The sequence below is a fragment of the Catharus ustulatus genome, chromosome 9, assembly GCF_009819885.2.
Source record: "Catharus ustulatus isolate bCatUst1 chromosome 9, bCatUst1.pri.v2, whole genome shotgun sequence".
NCBI lineage: Eukaryota > Metazoa > Chordata > Aves > Passeriformes > Turdidae > Catharus > Catharus ustulatus.
Window position 1 is genome coordinate 1,379,180 of NC_046229.1, and position 21,715 is coordinate 1,400,894.

General features: G+C 52.8%; 1 protein-coding gene across 6 annotated transcripts in view; it reads right to left on the reverse strand.

The window, feature by feature from the left end:
• SGIP1 (SH3GL interacting endocytic adaptor 1) overlaps positions 1-21,715 on the reverse strand; it is a 56,852-nt gene that overhangs the window by 603 nt on the left and 34,534 nt on the right. For 2 of the 6 annotated variants that reach the window (XM_033067398.2, XM_033067396.2), the window contains 9 exons: positions 20,412-20,533; positions 18,332-18,458; positions 14,686-14,745; positions 8,093-8,204; positions 4,766-4,921; positions 3,862-3,994; positions 3,363-3,565; positions 2,619-2,683; positions 1,583-1,747 (listed from right to left, as the gene is read on the reverse strand). In XM_033067398.2, coding sequence (XP_032923289.1) covers positions 1,583-1,747; positions 2,619-2,683; positions 3,363-3,565; positions 3,862-3,994; positions 4,766-4,921; positions 8,093-8,204; positions 14,686-14,745; positions 18,332-18,458; positions 20,412-20,533 — 1,143 coding nt within the window. Of the gene's footprint in view, positions 1-1,582; positions 1,748-2,618; positions 2,684-3,362; positions 3,566-3,861; positions 3,995-4,765; positions 4,922-8,092; positions 8,205-14,685; positions 14,746-15,388; positions 15,449-18,331; positions 18,459-20,411; positions 20,534-21,715 lie in introns of those variants that run through there. The other 4 variants (XM_033067401.2, XM_033067397.2, XM_033067399.2 and 1 more) reach the window with 4 other exon arrangements.

The window sequence follows — 21,715 nt, forward strand, 5'->3', positions numbered from 1 at the left end:
TGCGCTGATCCCACCCCCAGCAGCCCACGGGAAGATCTGTGTGTTTTAGAATGAGCACAGGGAAAAATCCACCAGGAAAAATCCCCCAGGAAAAATCCACCAGGAAAAATCCTCATTATTCTGTGCAGCAATGAGCACAGGGAAAAATCCACCAGGAAAAAGCCATGAGGAAAAATCCTCGTTATTCTTACTCTTAGCAGGAATGAACACAAGGAAAAATCCTCATTATTCTCTGCAGCAACGAACATGAGGAAAAATCTTCATTATTCCCTGCAGCAATGACCACAAGGAAAAAATCCACGAGGAAAAATCCATGAGGAAAAATCCTCATTATTCTGTGCAGCAATGAGCACAGGGAAAAATCCACCAGGAAAAATCCACAAGGAAAAATCCTCGTTATTTTCTGCAGCAAAGAACACGAGGAAAAATCCATGAGGAAAAATCCTCATTATTCTCTGCAGCAGCAAGCACGAGGAAAAATCCACAAGGAAAAATCCACGAGGAAAAATCCTCATTGCTCTCTGCAGCAATGAACACAAGGAAAAACCCATGAGAGAAAATCCTCATTATTCCCTGCAGGAATGAGCACGAGGAAAAATCCACGAAGGAAAATCCAAAAGGAAAAATCCACAAGGGAAAATCCACGAGGAAAAATCCTCCTTATTCCCTGCAGCAATGGGGCTAAAGCCCTTCCTGGAGATGCCCTGAGGTGCCAGCCCTTGCCCCTCCTGCAGGAGCAGGAACGAGCTGTGAAACCCAAGGCTGGAGAGTGGCAGCAGGATTTACTCCATGCAGGGGAGCTGCTGTCTGTCTGTCCCCACCCTGCAGTGGTGACACTGCCAGCATCCCGAGGGGACCTGCAGGGCCATCCACCCCAAAGGAGCTGCCCTGAACCATCCCTGCAGGGTCAAACCCCAAAGGAGCTGCCCTGAACCATCCCTGCAGGGCCAAACCCCAAAGGAGCTGTCCTGAACCATCCCTGCAGGGACAAACCCCAAAGGAGCTGTCCTGAACCATCCCTGCAGGGACAAACCCCAAAGGAGCTGCCCTGAACCATCCCTGCAGGGACAAACCCCAAAGGAACTATCCTGAGCCATCCCTGCAGGGACAAACCCCAAAGGAGCTGCCCTGAGCCATCCCTGCAGGGCCAAACCCCAAAGGAGCTGCCCTGAGCCATCCCTGCAGGGCCAAACCCCAAAGGAGCTGCCCTGAACCATCCCTGCAGGGACAAACCCCAAAGGAGCTGCCCTGAGCCATCCCTGCAGGGCCAAACCCCAAAGGAGCTGTCCTGAGCCATCCCTGCAGGGCAAACCCCAAAGGAGCTGCCCTGAACCATCCCTGCAGGGACAAACCCCAAAGGAGCTGCCCTGAACCATCCCTGCAGTGACAAACCCCAAAGAAGCTGCCCTGAGCCATCCCTGCAGGGACAAACCCCAAAGGAGCTGCCCTGAACCATCCCTGCAGGCACATCCACCCCAAAGGAGCTGCCCTGAGCCATCCCTGCACACACAAACCCCAAAGGAGCTGCCCTGAGCCATCCCTGCACACACAAACCCCAAAGGAGCTGCCCTGAAGCACCCACCTGCTGCAAACCTCTTCTTGATGAGGGAGAAGCGGTACCCGGGTCCCACCAGCTCGATGTCACAGCTGGACAAGGTGCTGCCCTCGCTGGTGAACTGCACAGCCAGAGGGGCTGGCGAGCTCGGCCCCTCAGCCAGCTGGAACCGCGCCAGCAGCGACCCCACACCTGCAGAGAAACCCCAAAGAGAGCCCAGTGAGCATGGAGGGAACCCAGAGCATCTCTGGTACCCACAATGGGATGTGGAAAGAGGCACTGAAGGGTCTGACCCCACAGCTGCAGAGAAACCCCAAAGAGAGCCTGGTGAGCACAGAGGGGAACCTGGAGCATTTTTGGCACCCACAAAGGGATGTGCAAAGGTCCAACCCCACAGCTGCAGAGGAACCCCAAAGAAATCCCAGTGAGCAAAAAGTGGAACCCAGAACATCTCTGATGCCCACAAAGCGATGTGCAAAGAGGCACAGCAAGGTCTGACCCCACAGCTGTAGTGAAACCCCAAAGAGACCCCACTCAGCAAAAAGGGGAACCTGGAGCATTTTTGGTACCCACAAGGGGATGTGCAAAGAGCCACAACCCTGCAGCATCCCTGGGATGGAGCAGAGCCAAACCAAACCCCCTCATCCTCATTTTCACACATCCCAGCACCCTACCAAAACCTCAACAAAAACAGCTTCCACCTCTAATTAAAACTTTACTTCTATTTAAAACTCTATACCAAAAACTTTGGAAGCTGTTAGGAACAGCTTCCCACATGGAAAACCTCTGGTGGGAGACAGAAATCCATCCAACAGGGATGCAAGTGGGGCCTCAGCCTCCAAGAATTGGCCAGCCAGCCCATCCCAGCCCCTGGGGATGCCAAGGTGGTTGGCACAGCAGTGCTGCTGGCACCCAGCCCTGCTTTTTGAGCTCCAAAATGAAATAGCTTTGTGCCCAGCAAGCCCCAGCAGGAATCTGAGTGTCTGGGCTCGTGTGCTGGCACACGGGTCAGGGTCTGAGGGAAGGATTCTGAGTTAATGATTAGGCGTTTTTGCAGGATTACCTCCATTTTCTGACTTCTGGGAGATATCAGGGATCTTCCACAATATCCTTTGCTGTTCAGCATTCCTGCAAACACATGGAAAAGAGCATTTCTGTAGGAATCACGAGACTGCCAAGGAGCAATTTGCGTTTTGCTAAAGGCTGGGGGAGAGGGGGGAAACTGCTCTGGTGCTGCTCTCTGGAGCAGCAATTCTGGGAGCTTGGATTTGGGTTTCACAGTGCTTGATAGTCTTAGAAGGCTTTTCCAAACAAAATAATTGTATGATTGTTAATGAGGATTGCAAGGGACATGGAGATGACAGCCATGCATCCTTCCATAGAATCTCAGACTGCTTTGGTTGGACAGGACATTAAAATTCATCCAATCCCACTCCCTGCCATGCAGAGACACCTTCCACTATCCCAGCTGCTCCAAGCCCTGTCCAGCCTGGTCTTGGACATTCCAGGGACCACAAGGATCCAGGGGCTGGATCCAGGATCCAGGAGCAGCCACAGCTGCTCTGGGCACCCTGTGCCAGAGCTGTGCACCCCTCTAAACCCTGCATAAAGCAGCCAAAACACAAACTAAGGGCTGCCTGCACACCTCCCTCCATCTCTTGACCATTTTCTCATGGGAATTGCACAAAAAGCGAATCAGGGTGGGGTTAAATATTTCCTCCTACAAGAGGTTTGCGTCTCCAATGTGCTCCCACCCTCCTGCAGCAGGATGGGAATTGTGAGCAGGGCCTGGATGAGCAATCCCTACCAGACAGCAGGAGGAAGCACAGCTTGCAGTTTGGTTACTCCTCCGTCGACAGGGACGAGGAACTGGACGTTGTTGAGAGCCACGGGAGCGGTCATGGCCTCCGTGTTGTATTTGTAGTCGATGCGCAGGTCAGTGCTTGCAGGGTCACAGCGCCAGCTCACTGCAAGGTTTAATGGAGTAGACTGAATACCCTGGGCAGATACCTTCCAAAATGACAGAAAAAACATTTAGTTTCCGTAGGGCTGAAGGGGGAAATCCCGTTTTACAGACGCGGACATCGCATTTTGGAGGCACGGCCTTGAATTCCCACTGAATTTAGTACTGGGCTTAGAGCCACACAAGCCAGTGCCACACAGAAGGGACAGTGGGACCAGATCCCCCACCTCACATTAGCTCCACTCTGCACTAGGGAAACATCATTTTTCACAGCCATAACCAGCAATTTTAAAATTTTTTAAATTTTTTTTTGCATGGTTTTATCTCACAAAAAAACCCCTACCTGGTATTTGAGCATATCCACATTGTAATAGGTGGCTTGAGGTTTCTGTTCCGATACCTTCTTGAGGTGAGTCATCAGATTTGGCATGTTGACCCAGAACTCCTTGGAGTTGGAGTCACTCTGCACGTTGTCACTGCACAGAGGAGAAGGAACCCCTTGGACAACCTGCCCGGGCAGGAGAGCTGCTCTGCACAGCACAGGGACTCAATCCCCCCTCCATGGGAATGTTGGCTCCCTCCCAACAACTCCAGCTTGTCCTGATCCATCTGGGATTCAGGATCCCCCCAGTGGGGGCAGCAGCAAAGGGGGAATTCTGCTCCTCTGTTCCACTGAGGTGAGCAGAGCTGTCCCAGCCCTGGGAACAACAGCAGGAGGAGCTGGAGCTGCTGGAGAGAGCCCAGAGGAGCCCCAGAGCTGCTGCAGGGCTGGAGCCCCTCTGGAGCCAGGCTGGGAGAGCTGGGGGGGACACCTGGAGAGGAGAAGGATCCAGGGAGAGCTCAGAGCCCCTGGCAGGGCCTGAAGGGATCCAGGAGAGCTGCAGAGGGACTGGGGACAAGGATGGAGGGACAGGACACAGGGCAGGGCTGGAAGCTGCAAGGAGATGGATTGAGATGGGATATGGGGAAGGAATTCCTGGCTGGGATGGAATTCCCAGAGAATTGGCTGCCCCTGGATCCCTGGAGAGTCCAAGACCAGTTTGGACAGGGCTTGGAGCAGCCTGGGACAGAGGAAGGTGTCCCAGCCATGGCACAATCCTGATCATCCATCAACCCCAACCCATTGTGGGATTTTATCCAGTATTCCAAGGTTTGAGCGTTTCATTCCCCAAGGAAGACCCTTCAGGCCACACATCCCTGCAAACAGCCATTTTCCCTGGATCCCTGCAGCTGAGGGAAGGGCTTACCAGCAGAGCAGCTGGGGGTTTGGCAGGACGTGCTCCAGCCGGTTGAAGTTGAGCACACGGAAGGTGAGCACGGCCGGGGCGGGGTTGGTGGCGAAGTGCCGGGTGATGCCGGCCGGGAAGGACAGCACCATCTCCCCCGTGATCTTCACGATGCACCTGCAGCAGCCAGCACAGGGGGCTCAGAATGCAGCAAACAGGGGGGGATTACACCCCCTCATCCCACCCCACACACCTGAGCTGCTGGGGGACTCAGAGGGAGCACAAACAGCACGAGGGCTGGCAGGGATCCTCTTAAACCTGCCCTGTTCAAGGTTCTGAGTTTTGCTGCCCGGTGTTTCAGTTGTTATAAGTCCATAACTATCTTGGTTACAATACAGGATATCATAAAAGGTTTCTGTTCTATCACCATCTGTTGAGGGTGGGGCAGTGATCCTGATCTCTGTGGGAGATATTCTGCTAATGGGCATCCATTGAAACCAGGCAGGGCAGTGTTCTTTATCTCCATGGGATATCTCCTGTTCATGGCCATGGTTTATAAACCAGCTGGGGCAGTGTTCTTTATCTCATGGGATATCTCCTGTTCATGGCCATGTTTATAAACCAGGCAGGGCAGTGTTCTTTATCTTTTCACAGCCCATCCTTCCTCCAGCCAGTCATTTTCTGCTCGTGGCCATTGAGTCCCACTGTGGGACTGATAAAATTACTGCATCCCATTGGGAGTTGCTCCAGCCAGGGGGAAGAGCCCAACATTTCTTACCAAGATAAAAACAGAGGTTTGGGACACTAAGGGAGCCCCTTTCTCCACTGGACTCCAGAGGAAAACCGGATTTCTCCACATCCCCACTGGAGCTCCGGAGGGAAACTGCACCTTGTACAGGAGCACTGCTCCAGCTGAGCCACATCTGTCACTGCAGGAGGATGCAGCCACCATGGGATGGGACTGCTGCCAACACCCTGCCTGACGGGTGTCAGGCTGTACTCTGACTGTGTCAGGGTTTGGGGTTTGTTCTTTGTAGTGCTGTATTTCTATTTTAATTTCCCTAGTAAAGAACTGTTATTCCTAATTCCCATATCTTTGCCTGAGAGCCCCTTGATTTCAAAATTATAATAATTTGGAGGGAGGGGGTTTCCATTCTCCATTTCATTCCTGCCTTTCTTAGCAGACACCTGTCCTCCAAACTAAGACAGATTTCTCCAAACTAAGACAATAACATATTGTTGGCTTTTCACAACTATTAAAATAAATGCTATATGTATATTATAAAAATAGCTTTTCTGTATGAATATAGGTTTTTTCTTTTCTTCTAATAACAAAAGTTAAACTCAAGTTTTTTTAAAATAGTATACTTGAACTACCCTCCTAATTAAAATAACAGCCTGTAAACGTGTAACAAAAACCCTACAGCTGACACAACAATTATCAACACTCACCAGCTGCAAAAAGCCAAAACCACCACCCAAATTAAAAAAAAAAATCAAAATCACAAGCCAAAAACCACACATGCTCTAAGGAAACAAACCCAAAAAATAGCCATACTAAACAGTTTCCAAAAATTTTTACTATATAAAAAAACCTAGAAATATGCAACAAGTTCATGTATTGTAAAATGTGGGGCAGCTCAGCACTGTCCTGCCCCTGACACCCCAGGCCACGTCACCTCCTGTCCCAAAAAGCCTCTCCAGCACTCCAGGGGGAAAGTGATGCCTTAAGCTTTAATTTCTTTCTGTTCTGCTTGGGAGTGCAGTTTTTAGTTTTGTATTAAGGGTTCCCAGGATCTTTTCACAGGGTGGTGAGGACAAAATAATCCCATTCCAGCTGGGACTCAGGGACAAGCTCTTCAAACTTCAGGCCCTGAGCATAAACAAGGTGAAAAGAGGAGGGCAGGCAAGGAGGATGGAACTTCATGGTTTGAGGTTATTAATTGGACAGTTGATTTCTGTACACAAATGGACTAAAACCTGTAAAAATGTGAGATCTCCTGACCAACCTCTCTTGTGCTTCCATCCTGGAGCCACCTGTGACTGTGGCACTGGCACTGCCAGAGTGTGGCCTTTGAATATAAATATCAATAAATTCCATTTCATTCCTCTTAGCTCTGTCCAGCCTCTGTTCCAGCTCTGTAAGAGCCCAAACAGGATGCAGGACTCCTGCTCTTAAATACTTGAAATGTATCCAAGTATACAGCAATTCATTTATTATTTAAATGCTGATTATTCTATCCTGATATACAGCAATATATGTATTATTTAATGCTGTTTATTTTATCCAGATATACACAATTTATTTGTTATTTAAATGCTGTTTATTGTACCCAGATATACAGAAATTAATTTATTATTTAAATACTGTTTATTGTATCCAGGTATACACAATTTATTTATTATTTTATGCTGTTTATTGTATCCAGATATACAGCAATATATTTATTATTTAATGCTGTTTATTTTATCCAGATATACACAATTTATTTGTTATTTAAATGCTGTTTATTCTATCCTGATAAACAGCAATATATGTATTATTTAATGCTGTTTATTTTATCCAGGTATACAGCAATTTATTTATTATTTAAATGTTGATTAGTCTATCCTGATATACAGGAATATATTTATTATTTAATGCTGTTTATTTTATCCAGATATACACAATTTATTTATTATTTAAATGCTGTTTATTCTATCCTGATATACAGCAATATATTTATTATTTAATGCTGTTTATTTTATCCAGATATACACAATTTACTTATTATTTAAATGCTGTTTATTGTACCCAGATATACAGAAATTAATTTATTATTTAAATACTGTTTATTGTATCCAGAGATACAGCAATTTATTTGTTATTTAAATGCTGTTTATTGTATTGACATACAGAGCAATTCAGGGGTGGTGGGTGGCAGAGCCCAGCCCACAGCTTTCATTCTCAGCTCTGGGTTTGTCTGAAGCCACTCTGGTTCTGGTGTGTAACACAGCATGGCAATGTAAAGATTCTTACAGGCTGGATGTAAATGTTATAGGATTTGTATCTTGTGTTAGATTGGTTGGTGGAAATTAGAATATTCAACACAAAAGAAGATTTATTGTGTTGTAATGGGAACCTCGCTCTCAGAACTCTGAGCTTTTCCTTTCAGCTCTCTCAGCTCTCTCTCTCACCACCCTCCCACCTCTTTCTCTCACTGCTGGCAGCTCCAGGCAGGACCTTCCACCCACCCTTTTCCAATAAACCACAACTTCCCAGACCTGGCTTTAGAGCTCTCTCAGTCTGTCCCCATCTCCAGCTCCTACAAACCCCTCCCAGGCCCCCCAGTCCCGCTCAGCACCTACTTGTTGGGGTCAGCCCCTTTGAAGTAGGCGTTGACGGTCTCGGTGAAGGCAGCAGCCACGGGCAGGGTGTCCTGAGCCCCCATGGTCAGGGGGCTGGGGCCCCGAGATGAGCCTGCAACACAGCAAACATCTCCCCTGACACCTGCCCCAGCCCTGGCACTCACCCTGCCTTCTGGGCACCAAAAAAAAATCCCCCAGGCTGTGGATGAGGCTTTTGGAAAATGATCTTTGCCCCCCTCCCACCCTCTGGCAAAAGCAAGCAAAGAAAAGGATGGAGGTGGCCGGGGGGAGCAGCATGCGGGGCTGCCTCCGGGCAGGCTTTGCATGACAGTTTTTGCAGTTGCTTCTTTTTGGGGCCCGCAAAAAGGGGCTGGGGGGGTTCGTTGTGTCACCACCGGGGTGCTCAGTGGGGATCAGGGTGGTGGCAGTGTCCCCCTGGTGTCCCCAGCACGCTCTGCTCTCCTCTCCTGCCCTGTGGGTGCATCCAGAGCATCCTCCACACCCCGCTCGCTCCACAAACCCTCAGGTTTGGTTTTTTCCAAATCCCATCCCAACAGGAAACCTGCAAATTGTCAGAAACCTGGAAAATCAGAGGCACAGGGTGCCCAGAGAAGCTGTGGCTGTCCCTGGATCCCTGCAGTGTCCAAGGCCAGCTGCTTGGACAGTGGAAGTTGGAACAAGCTGAGATTTAAGGTTCTTTCCAAACCAAACCTTTCTAGGATTCCTTGATTTGAAAAAGGGAAGAAGCTTGCTTCGGTGGTGCTGTGCATCCATGGACACTTGCCAGGCTCTGAAATAATTCAGTCCTGCAGGATCATGCCCAGGTTTCCCTTTGCTGGCCAGGAATTGTTTCCAGAAGACATTTGAGGATGAAATCATCACTGCAAGCCCTCTCAGGGTGTGCTGGAAACCCTCTGTGGCACCACAGATCCTGTGCCCACCACCAAGGGGTTGGCACAGCCAAGCCCTCACCTCTTCCCCATGGAAAATATCCAAAGATCAGCCCAAATATCCAAGGTGATGATCCCACAGACACCCAGAAAATCCTGGAGAGGTCACGCCCTGCCCTGGCACCGCCCTTCAGCCTCAGCTATTCCTGCACTGCACCACTGTGGAACCTCTCTTTAGTACCACATCCTGTACCCAGCTGAAGCATTATTAGGAGGAGTATTTTGCCCCAAACCAGCTAGAAAAGAACAGCCAAGAATTCCAGAGGGGCAACTTATCCAGGAACCCCCTCACTCCATCACCATCACTGCCAGGATTGTGGGGAGGGGATGGATCCAGCCTGGGGTTTGCTGGGAGCGTGTGAGCACCAGTTAAAGCCGTAGGAAATCCAAAACCAAAGAAATTCCAAAACCACAGAAACTCCAAAGCCATAGGAACTCCAAGACCATAAGAATTCAAAGCCATAGGAACCCCAAAGCCACAAGAATTCAAAGCTGTAGGAACTCAAAACCATAGGAATTCAAAGCCATAGAAATCCAAAGCCATAGGAACTCCAAAACCATAGAAACTCCAAAACCATAGAAACTCCAAAACCATAGGAATTCAAAGCCATAGCAACTCCAAAGCCAAAGAAATTCCAAAGTCATATGAACTCTAAAACCATAGGAATTCAAAGCTGTAGGAACTCAAAGCCATAGAAATCCAAAGCCACAGGAACTCCAAAGCCATGGGAAATTCCAAAGCCACAGAAATCCAATGCCATAGAAACTCCAAAACCATAGGAACTCAAAGCCCTAGAAATCCAAAGTCATAAGAAATTCCAAAGCCATAAGAACTCCAAATCCATAGAAATTCCAAAGCCATAGGAACTCCAAAACCATAGAAATTCCAAAGCCATAGGAATCCAAAGCCATAGAAATTCCAAAGCCACAGAAATCCAAATCCACAGAAATCCCAACACCAGCCCCAGGAAGGGCAGCACTTCCACAGGCAGGGAAGGGGGAAGCAAAGCTGAACTGTGTCCCATTCCCTCTCCTGCTTGGGCCATCCTCAAAAACGATCTTTCCCTTCTTTCCCTGCTGCTTCCCTGGGGATAACAGAGTTTGGGAGCAGGAAATTGGGATTTGCAGCAGCTCCTGGGGGAAGCACTGCTGTCACTGCAATTACACTTCGAGTTTGGGTGTATTAATGAGGGAAATGGTGATTTCCAGGAATCCTCACACCTTCCCAAGGCGTTAATGGAGAAATCCCAAATGCTCTGCCCTGGAGGCACAGATGAGAAATTTTCCCTTGCAATAATAAATAATAAATTCTTGCCTAATGCAGAATAAAAGTGTGAAAAGCTGCTGCAGCCACACGTGTCCCACATCTGGAGAGGCTCAGGGCACTCAGAGATTGCAGCTGGATCCATTCCAGCTGTTCTGGGACATCCCAGCCACACACACATTAATTACCCCAACGAGCCCAGAGATCCAGCAGGGATTCCCTGATGGAATTCCCACTGAAGAACAGGCACAGTTCCAGGTGAGAGCAGCTCCCCAAAACCCCAAAACTGAGAAGAGAACACAGGATTTTCCAAAAATCCTTTCCAGAAACACCACAGGGAGCAAATCCCTGCTCCCCATCAGAGCAACAACCCCTCAGAGCATCAGACGCAGCTGATATCCCAGCAGTGGAAATTCAGGTGGGATTTACAACATCCACCAAATCTGGCTGTGGAGGGAGAGCTGGAGCTTCCCCAGCAGAGCAGCCCCAGGCTTGTCTCGTAGGGAAAACACAAAAAAGGGGTTTGGAATGGAATCATCATTGCTGGGAGAAGGAAAGGAAAAAATTTGAGCACAAATTCCAGCTGGGTTTAGCCTGGACCCCACACCAGGGCAGGGGAGTCTCCCACACCTCCACACTTCTCATCCTTCCCCTTTTCCCTCTGCATCCTTGATTGTCCAGGATGGAAAATCAGGAATTAACAGGGGGATTCCTGGATGCCCAGGCTCAGCTGGGATGTGAATGTGAGTCCATCCAAGCAGCAGCAACAGAACATCCTCATTGCTAATGGTCAGCTCATGTGGGTGCAACTGGGGGTCTTGGTTCCCTCCATGAATCTATAAATCCTTCTCTTCATGGCTTCAGAAAAGAAATTAATTTTTACACTCAGTTTTTTCACTAAAAAAGAAAAGTATAAACTATTATAACATTGGAATTATCATCCAGACACCTGAGAGATAAATCCAGTTGTTGTGGCACAGCTCCACCCCAAACCTGCCTGTTCAGCTCCTGCTTCAAAAGTCATTTTTGTAAACATTTCATTTGCACAAATGACCTGATAACAACAGAGAAAAAAATAAATCCACTTTATGGAGCCTTGGATCCAGCCAGAAGCAGCAGAGCAGCTTCATTTGCCTCATTTTTCCCTACAAAAAGTGGAAAATGCAGCTGTGGAGGGATCCCAGAACAAGAATCTGCACGACAACATCACCACCTCTCCTTCCACACAGGGACAAACTGCCCCATGTCCATCAAGCCACAAAAAAACCCAAATCCAGAAAGAATCATTTCTGGATGAATCATTTTTCCAGAAAACCATCAAAAATCCAGAAACCATCATTTCCCTTCTTGCACTCCCTGAGTTCCAGATGCCAAACTCAGCAATCTCCTCTCACTTCCCAGCACATGAAATTATGAAATTTATTTTTTTTCCCCAAATTGGGCTTAAATACTTAGAGCCAAGTCAGGAAATGCAGTGTGGAGGTGAAGCAGCTCCTTGCTGGGGTGAGGGATGGTCCTGGAGAGGCAGAGCCACACTGGATTATCCCAGGATAATCCCAGCCCAGCTCCAGACCATCCACACCCCCAGAACCAACCCAACAACTCCAACACAAGGCTCAGATTCCAAGAAAAACCTAAAAGTGCAGTGCTGGCTCTGGGGCAGGAGGGAAGCAGGGAGCAGGGGGAATGTGGAGCTGGAATTTTCCTGCTGAGGGACAACACTGTCCCTGCTGTCCCCAGGGGAATGTGGAGCTGGAATTTTCCTGCTGAGGGACAACGCTGTCCCTGCTGTCCCCAGGGGAATGTGGAGCTGGAATTGTCCCTGCTGTCCCCAGCTCTTCCCAGAGCTCCCAACAAGAAGGGAACCCAAAGAGGGATTTTGGCTGCAAACAGCTCCAGGAGGAGGCAGCTCCTCCACGACCCCTCTGGGGTCAAAGCTGGGAGATGTCATCAGAGCAGGGACATCAGCGTGGGGATTGGCACAGTGGGGACCTTGGGAAAAAGGAGGAAAGGAAGGTCCCAACCCTCCTGGTCATCACCTTGATCCTGCCTTGGGATGCTGCTCAGCCATCCTGTCACCAGGGTGGGTTTGGTCCATGATCCTGAGCAGTCCATGGCAGACAGGGTCACCGCTCAGCCAGGTTGTGCCACTCTGGGCCACCCCTCAGCCAGGCAGGGCCACCCTGGGTCACTCCTCAGCCAGGCTGTGCCACCCTGGGCCACTCCTCAGCCAGGCTGTTCCACCCTGGGTCACTGCTCAGCCAGGCAGGGCCACCCTGGGCCCCTCCTCTGTCAAACAGTGCCACCCTGGGTCACTGCTCAGCCAGACAGTGCCATCCTGGGTCACTCCTCAGCCAGGCTGTGCCACCCTGGGTCACTGCTCAGCCAGGCAGGGCCACCCTGGGTCACTCCTCAGCCAGGCTGTGCCACCCTGGGTCACTCCTCAGCCAGGCTGTGCCACCCTGGGCCCCTCCTCTGTCAAACAGTGCCACCCTGGGTCACTGCTCAGTCAGGATGTGCCACTCTGGGTCACTCCTCAGCCATCCTGGGCCACTCCCCAGCCAGCCAGGGCCACCTGGAGCACTCCTCAGACAGACAGTGCCACCCTGGGCCACTCCCCAGCCAGACAGGGCCACCCTGGTGCACTCCTCAGCCAAGCTGTGACACACTGGGTCACTGTTCAGCCAGCCAGTGCCACCCTGGGTCACTGCTTAGCCAGGCTGTGCCACCCTGGGTCACTGCTCAGCCAGGCAGGGCCACCCTGGGCCCCTCCTCTATCAAACAGTGCCACCCTGGGCCACTGCTCAGCCAGGATGTGCCACCCTGGGTCACTGCTTAGCCAGGATGTGCCACCCTGGGTCACTGCTCAGCCAGACAGTGCCACTCTGGGCCACCCCTCAGCCAGGCAGGGCCACCCTGGGCCACTCCTCAGCCAGACAGTGCCATCCTGGGCCACTCCTCAGCCACCCTGGGCCACTCTGGGTCACTCCTCAGCCAGGATGTGCCACCCTGGGTCACTCCTCAGCCAGGATGTGCCATCCTGGGCCACTCCTCAGTCAGACAGTGCCACCCTGGGCCCCTCCTCAGTCAGACAGTGCCACCCTGGGTCACTGCTCAGCCAGGCTGTGCCACCCTGGGTCACTCCTCAGCCAGGCTGTGCCACCCTGGGTCACTCCTCAGCCAGGCTGTGCCACCCTGGGCCACTGCTCAGCCACCCTGGGCCACTCCCCAGTCAAGTTGTGCCATCCTGGGTCACTGCTCAGCCAGGCTGTGCCCCCCTGTGCAGGAGGGGACACTTTGGGAGTCAGACACGGAGCCATTCTCCAGGCTGGCCCGTGCCAGCAGCGTCCCCAGCTCTGCCTGAGGGACCCCAGCAGCTCCCAGGAGCTGCCCTGGGGTTCAGGGATTCCCTCCCCGCTGGCACCGAGCCTCCTGCTCTTCCCTCCGGTGTTAAAGCAAAATGCTGATCAGGGGATGAAGCCCCCAAAGCCTCGGGCTCTCCCAGGACTGTCCCTTTGTCCTGTCCGGGATGTGGCACAGCTCTGAGCAGGAGCCATCCCCAAACCGAGCTTTTCCCTTCATCCAAAAACCCAAAACCCTCCAGGCTGGCCCAGCCTGGCAGCAGCTCCGGGCGGTGCCAGCGCATTCCCGGAGCCTTTCCTGCCCAAAACCGGCACGGGAGGAGGGGAGGAGGCAGCGAACCCGAGGGAATTCGGGTGGGAACTGCCCCAGGCAGCCCAGCCCGCTCCGGGGGCGAGCAGCGAGAGCGGGGAGAAGCCCTGGCTGGCAGAGACAAGGTCCTGGCAGTGCAAGCGGCTCCGCTCCCGTTTTCACCTCCCTCTGGGAATATTCACAATGTTCCTTTGGGGTTTGGGTTTGCTTGGGACCCATTTTTTTTAATTTTTGTTTTGTTGTAATTGATTTTTTTTGTTGTTGTTGTCCATTTTTTAATTATTTTTTTGCTTTGTTTTTCATTTTTTTAAAAGGAAATCAACGAGGAAAACCGAGATCAGCGGGACAAATGGCACAAATCAAATCAAAACGATCCCGGTCGGACCGGCGATGCCATCTAAGAGCCCACAGCATTCCGCACGGGAATCTGGATTGGATGCAGCCGGGAAAATCGGATTGAATGGAGCCTGGAAAACCGCATTGGATGGAGCCTGGAAAATCGGACTGGATGGAGCCTGGAAAATCGGACTGGATGGAGCCTGGAAAATCGGATTGAATGGAGCCTGGAAAATCGGACTGGATGGAGCCTGGAAAATCGGACTGGATGGAGCCTGGAAAATCGGACTGGATGGAGCCCTGGAAGGGAACCCCGGGAGCGAGAGAGCGAGGGGAGCGAGCGGATACCGGGCGTGCTGTGCACTACTTACCTTCGAAAGTCAAATAAAACTTTCCTCTGTCAAACCAAACGAGGGAAGGCTGTTCATTCTCTGTATGGCCGGGAGTTGAAGCGGGATGGGAAAGGTTAAGGAGAGGGAGAGAGAAGGACACAGTGTGAGTCACAGAGCAGGTCATTAATGTCGCTACGGGGAGGGGCTGCGGGGCGGCCACACGTGCGGGGACAGCGCCGTGACACCGCCGGGACACAGCAAGCGGGGAGCAAAGCCATGGGAGCCCGGATGGAAGAGTCGTTCTGCTCTGGAGGGTTGGGTTTTGCCCACGGTGACAGAGTTTTGTCGCTCCTCAGAGGGTTGTGCTCAGCATTCCCGGCGGGATGCTGCCCCGCGGGGACACTCAGGACAGTGACACTGTTTGCTGTCGCACCTCAGGACACGACACTGCAGAGAACCGGACACACGCACACAGAGCAGCGGCTCCTAGCTGGAATCTTCCATCCCCACCGCAACCTGCGCTCCACGCCGGAGCAACCCGGGCTGTGAGAGCCGAGGGTGGGGGCGAGGGGGGCACAAACAGCTCCGGGAGCTGCCGAATCAACCTTCTGCCATCCGGGAGGTGCCGACTTTCCACCTCCGAGTCCTTTGAGTCACTGAGAAACTGTCATGCAAGGTGCTGCGAGCGGTGGCTGCCGCTCCAGAGGCGGAATTCTCGGGAAAATCCCTGCTCGTACAGTACCTGCCGGCGTTTCACTGCGCCTTTCAAACGCGGGCAGTTTGGCAACAAAAGCATCATCCTCTGATCACACAAGCAGAAGAAACGCAAAGGAAGGAAAGAAAATAGAAAGAAAAAAAAAAAAAAGAACACAAAAAGAATGAAAACACGGATCCCAAGTGAAACCAAGCAGCGCACTTGAATCAACGCAGAGACAGAAATGACGGGGGGGCACCGACACGGGGGTCAAACAGCTCCGTGCTCCGCCGGGAATTGTCCACACTGACACGAAGCCAACGAGGAAAGCACGAGAACAGCACGGGGGACACGGGTGGGACAGCCCCTCCCGCGCTCTCGGGCAAATTCCGGCGGATTTTGCCGCAGGGAACGGGAGATGGGGAATGCGGTGGGGACAGAGTGGATTGGGCTGTCCCAGCCCCCGGTTCCAGCCCTGCCCATCCCTGCACACCCCCGGCCCAGCTTCTCCTCCTTTGGGAATCCCTCCCTGCTCTGCTGTGGATTTCCTGGTGCTCACCCAGCACCGGGGTCCCCTTTTGGTGGGGACAAGGAGGGGCTGGCCCAGGGCAGATCCCAAACCCCGGCTGTGCTGTGCCCGTCCAGCTGTTCCCAAAACTGTCTGTGCCCATCCAGCTGTTCCCAAATCTCTGTGCCCATCCAGCTGTTCCCAAAACTTTCTGTGCCCATCCAGCTGTTCCCAAAACTCTGTGCCCATCCAGCTGTTCCCAAAACTCTGTGTCCCATCCAGCTGTTCCCAAAACTGTCTGTGTCCCATCCAGCTGTTCCCAAAACTCTGCCTGTGCCTCATCCAGCTGTTCCCAAAGCTCTGTCCCATCCAGCTGCTCCCAAAACTGTCTGTGCCCCATCCAGCTGTTCCCAAAACTCTGTGTCCCATCCAGCTGTTCCCAAAACTGTCTGTGTCCCATCCAGCTTTCCCCAAACCTCTGTGCCCATCCAGCTGTTCCCAAAACTCTGTGCCCCATCCAGCTGTTCCCAAAACTGTGCCCATCCAGCTGTTCCCAAAACTGTGTCCCATCCAGCTGTTCCCAAAACTCTGTGCCCACCCAGCTTTCCCCAAGGTTTAAGGGATGCCACAGAAAAGTTTCCCCATCCAGAGGGTTCCCATCCCAGGGAATGGTCCCAGCCCCGAGCAGCTCCAGGGGTTTGGACACCTCTCCCAGGGAGGGATTTTGGGGTGTCTGTGCAGGGCAGGATCTGGATCAATGATCCCAGTGAATCCCCCTTCCCACCCAGCATAATCCATGAGTGGAGCTGGAAGTGCAACAAAAAAAATCTGGGATTTTGGCCCCATTTGGAACTGCCCAGTCAGGAGTGACAGCAGAGCCCCAATTTTGGAAGGAAAAGCTCCAAGGAAACCTCCATGGAGGGTGTGGGACCCCCAGCCCATGAGAAACTTTGAAACCCTTCCAAGCCCTTCCCCACACAACCAGCTTTAGCATTTATAAACGTTTTATAAAACATTTTCTGGATGTTCTGACTGTGCATCCCTTTTTCCCAACCACGTTTCTATTTCTCTGTTGTCTCTTTAGAGACACTTTTATGCACTTAAACCAGTCTGGGCAGAGCTCATCCCCTCTGCTCAGCACAGGGAGGTCATTAAATCATTAAATCATCGAACAGCAGCTTTTGTCCCCAAAAAATAGGAGAGAAAATAAAACAAACTCAAAGGGAGAGCTGGGGTGGCAGGAGCAGCCCTCAGCTCGCTGCCATCGCCCTCCTGGGATTGTCCCTGTCCCCAACCTGGTTGTCCTTGTCCCTGTTCCTGTCCGTGTCCCTGTCCCCAACTTGGCTGTCCCTGTCCCCAGCCTGGCTGTCCCTGTCCCTGTCTGTGTCCCTGTCCTGGCTGTCCCTGTCCGTGTCTGTGTCCCCAGCCTGGCTGTCCCCGTCCCTGTCCCGGCTGTCCCCTCCACCAAAGCCGTGTCCCTGAGGTCACCGTGCCCTCAGGCACCGCTCAAGGCCACCGCCAGTGCCACCAGCGGGCACAGGGGACGCTCGGGGCTCGCTGCCCAGGTGACATTTCCCCAGCAGGGTGCTGTGACAGTGACCAAGAGCCAGAACAGAGCACCCGCGACACCCGGAGTGAAGCACAGAGGATGGAGACGCGGTCGGAGCCTCTGGCAAAGCCGCGGGGAGGGCTCGGTGCCATCGGTGCCATCGGTGCCACCAGCGCCGCGGGGACAGCGCTGTCACCAGCCCCTCGCAGGCCGGGTGGCAGTGCCACCCCTCCCCGCGGTGACAAAGTGACAGCAGTGACAGGAACTCCAGGCTGGCTTCTCCAGAGGGTTGGGAAGAAAAGACAAAGGAGGAGGAGATGGAGCTGCGGGAAGCGGGGGGTGACAGTCAGGGGGGACAGGGATGGCAGCAGGGACAGAGGGGACAGAGGGGACAGGAGGATGGAGAAGGGGGGACCCAGCGCCTGGAGCTGGGAGCTGCCAGCCAGACTCGGTTCCCTGAGCCCCAGTGGGGTTTTAGCAAACCCCAATTCCTTCAGACCCCTCCCAAAGGGAACTGCGGCTTCTGCTCCAGGGGCTGGGAGAGGCTCCCCCGAGTCCCCTTTCCCTGCTCCTGCTCCAAGGGCCAGCGTGAATTTAAAACATTCCAAGAGATTGGATATCCCTGGATCCCCAGGTCTGGCTTCCAGCCCCACTCCCCTCCAGGCACAAGCACCCCCTGCAAAAAAAAAGCCGATTTTGCCCCAATTTACAGCCCAGAACCACATTGCACACCAAAATTCCCTCGACTTTCACCAAACATCCATTTGGAAAATCCTCCCTTTGAAATCCCTTTCAGCATTTAAAACCTTGACATCAACTAACAACAAAAACCCCCCAAAAAGATAAAAAAAACCGATGTGGGGAGTGCAAAGGCCTCAGGAATGACTGGAGGACGGAGGAAAGGTGAAGGAGGAGCAGAGCTGGGCGTGTTTACCGACGGTGGGAGTGGTGGCTGCGCTCAGAGAGTTGGTGGAGGAGATGGAAGAAGTGCTCTCAGCACGGGCCAGAGGCGCGATCGGAGGAGGGCTGGACGAGTGGATGGGAGGGCTGAAGGGTCTGGACTGGAGAGAAATAAAAAAAAAACCAAACACACGAGGTTAAAGAAAACCCGCACTGAAATATTGGCATCGTGTTAATTAAATTTGGGCTGTGTTGTTCTGCTGGTGTCCCAGAGGAAATGTTGGTTTTTGTGGTAATTTTAGGTTGGAGGTGGGAAAATTAATTGTCCTCATCATGTGGGGGGTGTGGAGATTCCCACCCAGGGGCCGTGAATTTGAATATTTTAGACCGTGATTTATAGCACGTGCACCACCAAGCCGTTTTGAGGTGTTTTTCAGTCCTATCAAACATTCTAAAATTCACCAAAACGACAAAAGTTATGCTAAATTATAAAAATATAGATTATGCTAAATTTAAAAAAATCAAAATTTAAAAAGTTAAAAAATCAAAATAAAAGTAAGCAGCAAAGCACTACACTATAACTAATTACATTTCCTGTAAAATTTATCCAAACCACATAAAACAAAAACACCAGTCAAAAATGTATAATCATGCAAACAATAATTCTAAAATACAAAAATAAAATATAAAATAAATGTCCCATTCCTGCCTAGCAATGCCACCCCTGGCACATCCCTGTGTCCCATTTCCACCTCTGTCACATCCCTGCGTCCCATCCCAGCCCGGCAGTGCCACCTCTGGCACATCCCCCTGTCCCATTCCCACTCCTGTTACAACCCTCTGTCCCATCCCAGGCTGGCAGTGCCACCCCTGTCACATCTCTGTGTCCCATTCCTGCCCCTGTCACATCCCCCTGTCCCATTCCAGCCTCGCAGTGCCACTCCTGTCGCATCCCTCTGTCCCATTCCCACTCCTGTCATATCCCTGTGTCCCATTCCTGCCTGGCAGTGCCACCCCTGTCCCATCCCTGTGTCCCATTCCCACCCCTGTCACATCCCCCTGTCCCATTCCAGCCCAGCAGTGCCACCTCTGTCGCATCCCTCTGTCCCATTCCCACTCCTGTCATATCCCTGTGTCCCATTCCTGCCTGGCAGTGCCACCCCTGTCACATCCCTGTGTCCCATTCCCACCCCATCACATCCCTGTGTCCCATCCCAGTCTGGCAATGTCACTCCTGTGCCATCCCCCTGTCCCATTCCAGCCTGGCAGTGCCACCCCTGTCACATTCCTGAGTCCCATTCCTGCCCCTGTCACATCCCTCTGTCCCCTTCCCACCTGGCAGTGCCACTCCTGTCACATCCCCCTGTCCCAACTCAGCCTGGCAATGCCACTCCTGTCACATCCCCCTGTCCCATTCCCACCCCTGTCACATTCCTCTGTCCCATTCCCACCCCGTCACATCCCTGTGTCCCATCTCAGCCTGGCAGTGCCACCTCTGTCCCATCCTGTGTCTCATTCCCACCTGGCAGTGCCACTCCCACCTCTGTCATATCCCTGTGTCCCATTCCAGCCCGGCAGTGCCACCCCTGTCACATTCCTGAGTCCCATTCCCACCCCTGTCACATCCCTCAGTCCCCTTCCCACCTGGCAGTGCCACCCCTGTCATTTCCCTGTGTCCCATCCCAGCCTGGCAATGCCACACCTGTCACATCCCTGTGTCCCATTCCCACCCTTGTCCCATCCTGTGTCCCATTCCAGCCCGGCAGTGCCACCCCTGTCACATTCCTGAGTCCCATTCCTGCCCCTGTCACATCCCTCTGTCCCCTTCCCACCTGGCAGTGCCACTCCTGTCACATCTCTGTGTCCCATCCCAGCCCAGTAGTGCCACCTCTGTCCCATCCCTGTGTCCCATTCCCAGCCTGGCAGTGCCACTCCTGTCACATCCCTGTGTCCTGTCCCAGCCCGGCAGTGCCACCCCCACCCCTGTCCCCTGGCTGTCCCCTGGCTGTCCCCAGCCCCTCCCTGGTTGTCCCCTGGCTGTCCCCTGGTGTCCCCAGCCCCTCCCTGGCTGTCCCCTGGCTGTCCCCTGGTGTCCCCAGCCCCTCCGCACGTACCACATCGCTGACCGGGGGTTTGCCCGGGGGCAGCTTGGGCCGGGACGGGGGCCGGGGGGGCGGGGGCGGGGGGGTGCCACACGTGGCCAGCGGCGTCCCGGGGCGAGCAGGGGACGAGGAACCTGCAACAGACGGAGCTGTGAGTGCCCTGCGGGCTGTGCCCACCCTGCAGGCTGTGCCCACCCCAGAGCCCCCGCGGGAGCAGGGCACAGCCCGGCAGCTGGGCATGGAACGTTCCAGAAGGGCTGAATGAATGCCCACGGATTCCTGGCAGGGGCTGCTCAACGCCTGGAAAAATCGTTTTTGGAGGAGTCTCAGAGCTCTGCCGGCAAATATGGGCAGGAGGGATGGGGAGAGGGGAATTCCCAACTGGGAATTGGCCCAGCAAGGAAGGGAAAGGGGGAGAGGAAGGTTCTGGGCTTTGCTGGGAGTGAAACAGCTGCCAACATCTGGAAGAGTCTCCCAGAGAAGGGGCTGATCCCAAGCCCTGATGCAAAGGGAATTTCTGGGATCAAACGGGAATTCCAGCGCTGGAGATCCAGGAGCCTGCTTGGCTCCACACTCAGAATTCCTTGCAGAGCTCCAGCAAGGGCTGGAGCTGCACAGAGAGGGCAGAGGTGGCACCAGGACAGCAGGAAGGAGAGGGAGGAACTCGGATCTCAGTGCCAGGGCTGGCCCTGAACCTCCACGGAGCACAAACAGCTCCGTGCCTGCCTCACACTGAGGGGATGATGGCTTCAGCATTTTCCCACTTAATAATTTCCTGAGTTTTTTGGGTGATAGCTCAGATTGAGCAAAGATCAAAGCTGGATTTATAGAAGCAAGAAGAGGTGAAGGAGAGCAGGCTCAGACAAGAGGGCCTGGCTTAAAGGCAGTAAATTCCAGTCATTCCTTAGCACAGCTCCAAAATTCAACCACCTTTATTTCAAAGATTAATTTGGGAACCAAAGTTTGAATTCTTCATTTCTCATCCCATTAAACAGGGAACATTGAGGGAAAATAACCCTGCAGGGCTGAGTGTGACAGGATGGAGGGTTCTGTGGCCACCAGGGAGCCAAAGGTGGCTTCCATCCAGGGAAGGGATATTTCCTACACCAGGAACTGAGCACGTGGAACCCAGCATGGAATCAGAAACCTGCTGGAATTCTGTGGGGCAGCGTGGGCTGGTGGAAGGGGGTTGGAACAAGCTGAGCTTGGAGATCCCTCCCAACCCAAGCCTTGCACCGGGTCCCCAGCTCTGGTGACACCCACAGGGGAGATGCTGGGGTGGCACAGCACCCAAAAAAGAGCCTGGGAGGGGTGGG